General features: G+C 45.8%; 1 protein-coding gene across 1 annotated transcript; it reads left to right on the top strand.

The window, feature by feature from the left end:
• Window positions 1-988: 988 nt before the first annotated feature.
• On the top strand, window positions 989-9,566 carry LOC100192583 (NADH-ubiquinone oxidoreductase subunit). The gene is made up of 2 exons (NM_001137798.1): window positions 989-1,408; window positions 9,001-9,566. Exons 1-2 carry the CDS (start codon window positions 1,035-1,037, stop codon window positions 9,233-9,235), a joined length of 609 nt encoding a protein of 202 aa, NP_001131270.1. The 5' UTR covers window positions 989-1,034; the 3' UTR covers window positions 9,236-9,566.

Below are 9,566 nucleotides of genomic sequence, written 5' to 3'. Positions count from 1 at the left end.
GAGACATAAGTCGTCACAGTATTCACCTAAGGGAGAGTGTTGAGAAATCCTAAAAGAGGTTTAATGGACTAATACCAAAACTGCCCTCAGGAGGTTCATAGCTTATATATATGTATCCATACCCCTCATAATAAAGACAGAGATAGAAAGAGCTTATCTCCACTGTGTCTCTTACTCCCTCCGGTTTCCTATTAGTTGTCGTTTTGGATAAGGTTCAAGTCAAACTTATAAAATTTTGACTACAAATAACTATTTTATTATTTAGTTTTGGAACCTAATATTTATATGCACCAATTTGTCATAAAAAGTACTTTTATAAAAGTATAAATGTATTAAGAGTTCATTTATATTTTAACAAAAAAACATTGGTTAAAGTTATATTTTGGAGACCGTGTCGTTGTCCTAAACGACAACTAATAGGAAACCGGAGGGAGTATTTCTTTGTGTGTTTGGTTGCTGGAAAGGGAGCGGACTTTTACAACTTCTCATGTCCCTATTGTTAGGAGGGTTCGGAGTCCGGATCGGGATTTGCGACAACCAGGTTGTTCACACTCGGAAGTAGGGATGGATCCGGATACTTATTCGGATGTTAAATTTTTGGTCTTCTTTCTTTGATTATGAACAAATAACATATAGAATTTGCTATGTAAATTTATATTCTTGTTTTTAGCATTGAAGCTATTAACCTTCACAAAAAATAAACATTAAATTCATTCTATATATTTTTAAATAATTTATATAAACTTCGGATGTCTATTCGAATACGGATTCGAATGTTTTTTCACCTTTTTTATTGTATGTAGGGAGAAAATAATATACATACAAAATTATATAAAAATTTATTTAAATACTTCATAATATTTTTAATAACATTGCCAAAAATTAGCTTTAAATTCTATGTATATCTATGCTAAAATATTAGTTTTGTGATATAATTCGGATGTTTTAGGAACATCCCTACTCGGAAGGCTCACCAAATCGTCCTACGCTTCTGCCTCCTCCTCCACGAGGTGAGGAAACCCTAGCGACTGACCATGGCGTTGCTCCCGCGCACCGCACGGTTGGCCTTCCTCTCTACCCCGCGGTCGTACTCCGCCGCCGCCGCTGCCGCTGCGGGCGCCTCCCCGACCTCCCCAGCGCCATACGGGGGCGCGCCCCCACCGGCGATGTCGAAGACGGCCGAGTTCGTGGTCTCCAAGGTTGATGACCTGATGAACTGGGCGCGTAAGGGCTCGATTTGGCCCATGACCTTCGGGCTCGCCTGCTGCGCGGTCGAGATGATGCACGCCGGCGCGTCCCGCTACGACTTCGACCGGTTCGGCGTCATCTTCCGTCCCTCGCCGCGCCAGTCCGATTGCATGATCGTCGCCGGCACGCTCACCAACAAAATGGCTCCAGCCCTCCGCAAGTCAGTAACACATTCCTCATCTTGACTGATTAAGCCGATTTAAGATTTTGGGGGTCCTTAGATCTCATAAAGGATCTGGGTAGGGGAATATAAAGCAATATGTTTATACCTTTGCACCGAAGAAATAGGATCCATAGAATTAGATTTTGACTACTGATTGGCCATAGCGTCTGTAGAAACATGTTGTCCCAGACCATTACATGGAGAATTTTTAGTTTACTCCCAAGAACACCATGTCGATAGTATTGTTGAAGTATGATATGGTACTTTGATTTGACATTTGACAATCAGCCTCAGACTTTGTTATTTGCATGTCTTCTAAAAATTATTAGAACTTGTATCAACAAGTTTTGAACATAATTGTAATTGATCAATTTGCTCCGTGCGGACATGATATAATAGGCTTATGAGGCTATTTGTATAGGGATTTTACTGAACACTGAGGTGTCATCAATCCAAACCTACCATTTTTCTTGTTCACGTATTGTCTTCTGGAGGTTGTTATAGTATGACTTAGTTTGCATATCATTCTAACCAATATTGCCAATTTCTTGGTACAAATTTTGCATAGGAGACATGTTGTTTGAGTTGCACGTTTCTAAGATATGTGGTTATGAAGTTGTGTTCCTTCTCTTTAGCAGGTCGATGGCAAATTGTTGAAGTTCAAACATAAACTTCGTTCTAATCTGTGTCTTTTGTATTGTTTTCTGCACTAAGAGGTTTTGGAGAACTAGATTCTAATCTTGTACTGGTTTTGCAATGCTTGTTAGTACTAACTAACTGACTGTAGAAGTGTAGATGCTGACACACCGGTTTGCTCTAGCAAACCCAGCATCGCTTTTGGATGTTGGCTCACCATTGCATTCAAAGTCACTTCTCTGCATAAGTATTTAGGACCATGTCTAATTAACATCTAAAGTTGCCACTCAAAGAGTCCAAGTACTTTTATGTCACCACTTCTTTAACAAACATGGTAAACCCTCAAATGAAGGTATTGTGTCCAGTTTTCAAATAACATTTGATTTTGATCAGTGTGGCATCGTTATTTGATTGGAGGCAGTAATAATACATTGATATATTGAAGCCATGTGGATTCATCAAGTCCTGCCAGAGGATTTCCTCTTGATTCTACCCGATGAAGAAACTGCCTCAAGGGTGCTTAATGGTGGCAAGGCATACAGGGGGCCTCATTTCAGTATGATGTTCAAGCGCTGGTCGAGGTTTACTCATGCATCTTCGATGATCATGTCTGGTATGATGGAGGTTGAGATTAGAGGGATTCCAGAGCATGCTTGGTTTCGTTCTACGACAGAAAACATCTTGAGAGACTCATGCTGGATATCGGAAGCGCACCCCGACACTTTGCAAAAGAAAGAGTACTCATCCTTTCGGGTCAGTGCTTGGTGTTTTGATCCTGGAAGACTACACCGTGCTATGGACCTCCACATCATCGAGCCAGGTTTGCACACACTTGAGAAGAGATGCCTCACTTACAAGATCAGTGTGAGCGCTACCCCGACAGACCTACTTGCTACGGACATGGAGCCTCCACCGCCCCCACCTCTGGTGTTCGGTAGGAGACCTGGTGGTGACGGCGGCGGCGAGGACCAGGACCCCCGGTCTCGTCGCTCGAGCGGCTCCCAGATCCAGCGGCGACCGGTTCATCTTCGCCTGGGCCCGCAGTTGCCGTTGGGATGCGGTGCTGCCACACTTGCGCCTTGGGCTGCGCATCCCGCGCCGTCAAAGACCTCGAGAGGGGAGACGTCAGATCCTGAGCGAGATGCGCTCTCTTCTCTGCGTGTTGATGCAACACCTGTATCTGAGGAGCCCCATGAAGTCAGAGAGGTGGGTTTGTAGGCTCCCGACGCAGATATTGATGGACAGATCTCCCCGGGGAAGATAAACAGTCCCCGATGCCACTTGATTGCTGCATGTGACAGAGAGGTGGGTTTGCAGGTTCCCGAAGCAGATATTGATGGACTGATCTCCCCGGGGAAGATAAACAGTCCCCGATGCCACTTGATTGCTGCATGTGATAGGACTGTTGGAAACGTGCTGGTGGATATGTCGAATGGTGAACCCCTGGGGTTAGCAGAGCGGGCTCACCCCGGAGCCGGAATGGGCCGCCTGAGATGGCCTGGAATGCCTCGGTCTCGCCCCATCGGCCAACTGGGCCGCTAGAGACATGGCTTCCAAAGCCTGTCTCGCCCCAGCTTTGCCCGGGGCCGCTAGAGACGATTCTTCCAGCGTCGGTCTCGCCCCATTGTCTATCTGGGCTCCTGAAGACGACGATGCCTGGGTCTGTCTCGCCTCACCTTCGAGCTGGGTCGCTTGAGATCGTGCCTTATGTGCATGTATCGCCCCAGCCTCGAGTTGGGACGCCAGAGATGACCCCGGCTGATGTCTCGCCACTCGAAGGTACTGGGCCGCCGGAGATGGCCATGCCTGAGCCTGTCTCGCCTCAGTATCTGCCTGGGTCGCTTGAGACAGCTGCAACCTTACAGAAAGAGCCAACTAAAACTCTGAAAGTCTATTACCACAGAGGGTCAAGAGCAAATCAATTTCATGACGGTCAACAAGATGGAACAGGAAGGGATTTGCTGGTGATGGAAAATGGGCATAAAACTGACCCAGGACCTGACGCCTTCACAACCATGGGTGCTCCGTCTGAGACAAGAAAGGAAGAGTTCCTCAACAAAATCTGTAGAAGACCTGACGCTTTTCTGCTGATACCAAACAGAAACAGCAAGAAAGCAATTCCTCCCTCTCAAACACCATCTGCTGCTGCGCCAAGACAAAGCCGTCGCGTCGCTGGAGCAGGGGTGGAATTCAGCATGCAAGATTGGGGTGGCAGGGCCACCAAAAAGGCCATGAGAGCCCTGCAGATCATTGCTGAAGATGAAGGCATCAGTCAGGAAGCCCTCAAGGCTTATGCAGAGCTTTTCAAGCACCCACTTTCTCAGAACCAGGTGGAGGCCTTGTCAGCTCTTTTCGGTTGGTCCACGCCACCAGAAGTGCTTGTTTAAGCCTATGTTCCTCCCCCCGTTCTTTGTGGTAGTGTTTTGTAGACTGTTATCCATGAATCCAAACAAAATTGTATTCTGAAATGTGAGAGGCCTAAACTCCTCTGTAAGGCAAGACTCAGTTAAAGAGCTAGTGGACTCTTCTCAAGTGGATGTGGTATGTGTCCAGGAAACTAAAATGCAGAGCATTTCAACAAGATCTATCCTCTCCATGCTAGGAGCTGAGTTCTCTAACTATGTTTATCTGCCATCAATGGGTGCAAGTGGTGGCATCTTGATCACTTGGAAAAGACATATAGGTCATACAGGGCAGCAAAGAGTCGATAATCAGTGTTTCAGTCCAGTTGTGCAGGGAGCAGGGGCAGGCTTGGTGGCTTACCTGTGTGTACGGCCCTCAGGGAGATGATGAAAAAATCCTTTTTCTTCAGGAACTCAGAGATGTCAGAACAGCCTGTGCTGGTCCATGGTTGGTGGCTGGGGATTTTAACCTCATCTATAAAACATCAGATAAGAATAACTCCAATTATAATAGAGCTATGATGGGTCGTTTCAGGGGTTTGGTCAATGATCTTGCCCTCAAGGAGATTCCGCTACTAGGACGCAAATACACTTGGTCTAACCAGCAAGATAACCCTGTCCTTGTTAAGCTAGATAGAGTGTTTTGTTCTGTGGACTGGGAGCTAACCTTCCCTAGGGTTATTCTCCATGGTGCTGCGTCACTTGATTCGGACCACTGCCCCTTGCTTTTGGGACTCAGTGACAGTAATCCTGGAAAACGGCGTTTCCATTTCAAATCATTTTGGACCAAGCTTGAAGGTTTTCAGGAGGAAGTCCATTCAACTTGGGTCTCAGTTGATGCTATCAGATGCCCTTTCCAGACTCTAGAGAAGAAGCTAAAAATGACAGCTAAAAGATTGCAAGGTTGGAGTGACAAGCAGGTTGGGCATGTAAGATTGCAGTTAGCTTTGGCAAAGGATTTGCTGCATAGGCTGGAGATGGCACATGACGAAAGACCATTCACCCCGGCAGAGCTCTGGTTTAAAAATCGGCTCAAAAAACAATCCTTGCTGCTGTCCTCATTTAAACGAACCATGGCAAGATTAAGGTCAAGGATCTCATGGCCCAAACTGATCACTAAAATGCTTGCTAATCGGCTGGCCAAAAGGCTAAATGAGTTGGTCTCTCTGATTCAAAGCGCATTTATAAAGGGGAGGTTCATCCAAGATAATTTCATGTTAGTACAACAAACTGCAAGGCTGTTACACCAACAAAAATTGCCTCGCCTGCTCCTCAAACTTGATATCACTAAGGCTTTTGACTCAGTTTCCTGACCCTTCCTAATTGAAGTCATGCAGCAGATTGGTTTTGGTCATATCTGGAGGGATATTGTTTGTGGGTTATTGGCTTCCTCCACTACACAAGTGATGCTCAATGGTTCCCCGGGGGAACATATAGCCCATAGGAGAGGGCTTAGGCAGTGAGACCCTCTTTCCCCCATGCTATTCATCCTTGTTATGGATGTTCTTGGCCTTTTATTCTCTAAAGCGGAAGAAGCAGGTTTGCTACAACAGTTATCTAGAAGAAGAAGCTCCATCGGATTTCTATATATGCAGATGATGTGGCTATGTTTTTACATCCTACTGCTGAAGAAACTTCTATCACTTTAGACATCCTGCAACTTTTTGGAGATGCTTCTGGCCTCATAAATAATGCACAGAAATCAAATGTCTATCCTATCCAATGCCCTGAGAGATGGCAACCTTCCCCTGCAGGTATTTGGGGCTCCCCCTATCCTTGCATAAGCTTTCTAGGCAGCAGTTCCAGCCCTTTGTTGAAAGAATTGCAGATCAACTTCCTAATTGAAAAGCTGACTTGATGTCCAGAGCAGGAAGGAGAATTCAGGTGCAACATGTTCTCACAGGCATGACGATTTATTTAGCAATGGCAATTGACATTCCCCAATGGGCCTTAGATGCTATTGATAAGATAAGAAAAGGTTTTCTATGGAGAGGCAGAAAGGAAGCAAAGGGAGGACATTGTTTGGTAGCCTGGGGAAAGGTTTGTCGACCCCTTCAGCTGGGAGGCTTGGGAATCTCTAGTCTCCCAGAGCTTTGTTGGGCTCTCCGCATGAGATGGTTGTGGCTGTAGAAAACAGATTTGGGGCGGCCTTGGGCAAGCCTTCCCATACAGGTCCCAAACAAAGCTAGAGCTTTTTTCTCTATGGCCCTGATTTCTAAGGTTGGGGATGGATCAAACACCTTGTTCTGGGATGATAGATGGCTGCATGACACTCAAATCTCTGACATTGCCCCTAGTCTGTACAACTCAATTCCAAGAAGAATTGCTAACAGAAGGACGGTGAAAGAAGCACTTTTAAACAGATGGATTTCAGATATTAGGGGGGCTCTTACAGTAAGAGTCTTGGTAGAATATCTAAAGCTTTGGGAATCCCTCTCAGAGATTGAGTTACAGCCCAACATAAAGGATAGACATGTTTTCAGCCTTGCTTCAGATGGCAAATACACAGCAAAAGCAACATATAAAGGCCTGTTCTTAGGATCTACTACCTTTGATCACTACAAAAGAATCTGGAGATCTTGGGCTCCCTCAAAGTGCCGTTTTTTCATTTGGTTGGTGGCACACAACAGATGCTGGACTGCTGATCGTTTGGCCAAAAAGGGCCTGAATCACCCACATAGGTGTCCTCTTTGTGACCAAGAAGATGAAACCCTGAACCACCTCTAATCACTACAAAAGAATCTGGAGATCTTGGGCTCCCTCAAAGTGCCGTTTTTTCATTTGGTTGGTGGCACACAACAGATGCTGGACTGCGGATCGTTTGGCCAAAAAGGGCCTGAATCACCCACATAGGTGTCCTCTTTGTGACCAAGAAGATGAAACCCTGAACCACCTCCTTATTTCCTGCGTCTTCACAAGAAGTTTCTGGTATATGCTTTTAAGGAAATTTGGGTTACATGCCCTGCTCCACAGCCTGACCTCACATCCTTCTTGGAGTGGTGGAAGGGAGCTGCAGAGGCAGTGCAGGGAATGGTCAAGAAAGGGCTGGATTCTCTCATCATTTTGGGAGCCTGGAAGATATGGAACCTCCGCAATAGATGTGTGTTTGATGGAGAGGCCCCCCAGCCTTTCTCGAATCCTGAAGCAGGCTGATGATGAGAGAAGCCTTTGGGAGCTAGCATGAGCCAAGGGTCTCTCCTATTTGGCTGCTCCATTGTCGGTAGCCTGAAGACTCTTCCTCATGGATTTGTTTCTTTATGCTTGTTTCTGGCCTCCGTAAGGAGCGTCTTTTTGTATTTGTATTTCGGTCTTCTACTGACCTTTTTTTCATCTTAATATAATTTAAGGCGCAGTTCCCCTGCGCTTTCGAGAAAAAAAATAATACATTGATATATAGGGGGGGGGTTGACCATTGCAATTTTTGAAGTTTTGAGATCTGCCGTTACAACTCACATATTCTGAAACTTGCTATTATAATTCTTCGTTTTCATGATCCTTGTCATTTTCTCTCTCCTGAATGCATGAGACCACACTCAGGCCATTGTACGCGTATGCATCTTTCGTATGGACCAAAGCACCCTTGCTGCTTCTCTCTCCCTCCACTCGCTGGCATGTGGGCCCCACAAGTTAGCTTCTCCTCCAATCTCCAGTCATTCTCATGAAGCGGGTGCAGTACGTGGTTGTGCCGGCTAGGAGGTATGTCCAGTCCGCGCCCTGTGGGAACTCTGCCCAGGACGTGCCAGCGAGCTCCGCACCTCTCCAGCAGCGGGCCTGGGACGCGCTGGTGAGCTACCCAGGCCATGGGCCTGCTGTTGGAGAGGTGTGGAGCTTGCCGTCGCGCATAGACTGGGCAGACCTCATGGCTGTCACCATCCCGTATTGTGCCCGCTGAGTGGTGGAGGATGGCTGGAGGTTGGAGGGCCCCCCACATATCAGCGAGTGGAAGGAGAGAAGCAGCAAGGTTGTTTTGGTCCATATGGAAGATGCGTGCAGTGGGCCTAGGCAGTCGGGAGACGTAGAAAATGGTAAGGATCAAGAAGACGAAGAATTATAATGTCAAGTTTCAGAATAGGTGAATTGAAATGGGAAATTTCAGAACTTCTAAAATTGTAATGGGATGGACCAAAAAAACCTATAATATGTAGCAAAAGATGTTGGTACAGTACAGACATGCTCTGTATTTGCTCACACTGACAATATTAGGAAAACAAGTAAGCATGCATTGACTGGCTGGATGCTTTGTATCTGCATGGATTAACTTATCCATTTTGCTGGAACATAAAAATGTCAAAACTATCGGAAAGGAGGAAATAGGATGATTGCTTGGTATCCTTAGATTACAGACCTGGACTGTACACTATAGTGACTTGCTGTAAGCTTTTGGTGCTTCCAGCATTTCCTATTTTCCTTCTTTTGTTGAGGCGTGTATATGAACATGTTTTAACTGTGCATGTTTCAATTCGAGCATAATTCTTTGTTTTAGAGAAGGTATTTATTTTTATGATCAAGTCATGCCTTTTAGTGTAACATGAACTTCATTATTATCTGCAGGGTTTATGACCAAATGCCTGAGCCTAGATGGGTTATTTCAATGGGCAGCTGTGCCAACGGTGGTGGATACTACCATTACTCCTACTCTGTTGTACGTGGATGTGACCGTATAGTCCCCGTGGACATCTACGTCCCTGGGTGCCCACCAACTGCTGAGGCACTGCTGTACGGTGTTCTTCAGCTCCAAAAGAAGATCAACAGGCGTAAGGATTTCCTTCACTGGTGGACCAAGTGAAGCATGCTTCTGCTGTTGCTCGCTTGCTACGTTTCTTTGCACTCGACCTACCTGTCTTATCTGAAATAAGGACGGACTTTGCTCGGATTCACAAATTTGTTGTGCCTGGAAGGATGTATGCCCAGGTTGTGACGAACATATAACTTGTGTACTTGGAGTCAGTTCGCCTGTAATGGACACCAGACCTGCTGTGAATCTGTTTTTAAGCTTCCATTGTAATACAGCAATACACCATATACTTGTATGTTAATACACCATATACTTGTATGTTAATGGGTATCTTCCCCGGTTCCCCCTACCATTGGGTTGACCGGTTGAGATACAGGCTTAC

The sequence above is a fragment of the Zea mays genome, chromosome 3 (assembly GCF_902167145.1).
Source record: "Zea mays cultivar B73 chromosome 3, Zm-B73-REFERENCE-NAM-5.0, whole genome shotgun sequence".
NCBI classification, from domain to species: domain Eukaryota; kingdom Viridiplantae; phylum Streptophyta; class Magnoliopsida; order Poales; family Poaceae; genus Zea; species Zea mays.
The sequence above is the reverse complement of the archived record's forward strand: the minus strand, read 5'-3'. Positions and strand labels throughout refer to the sequence as shown.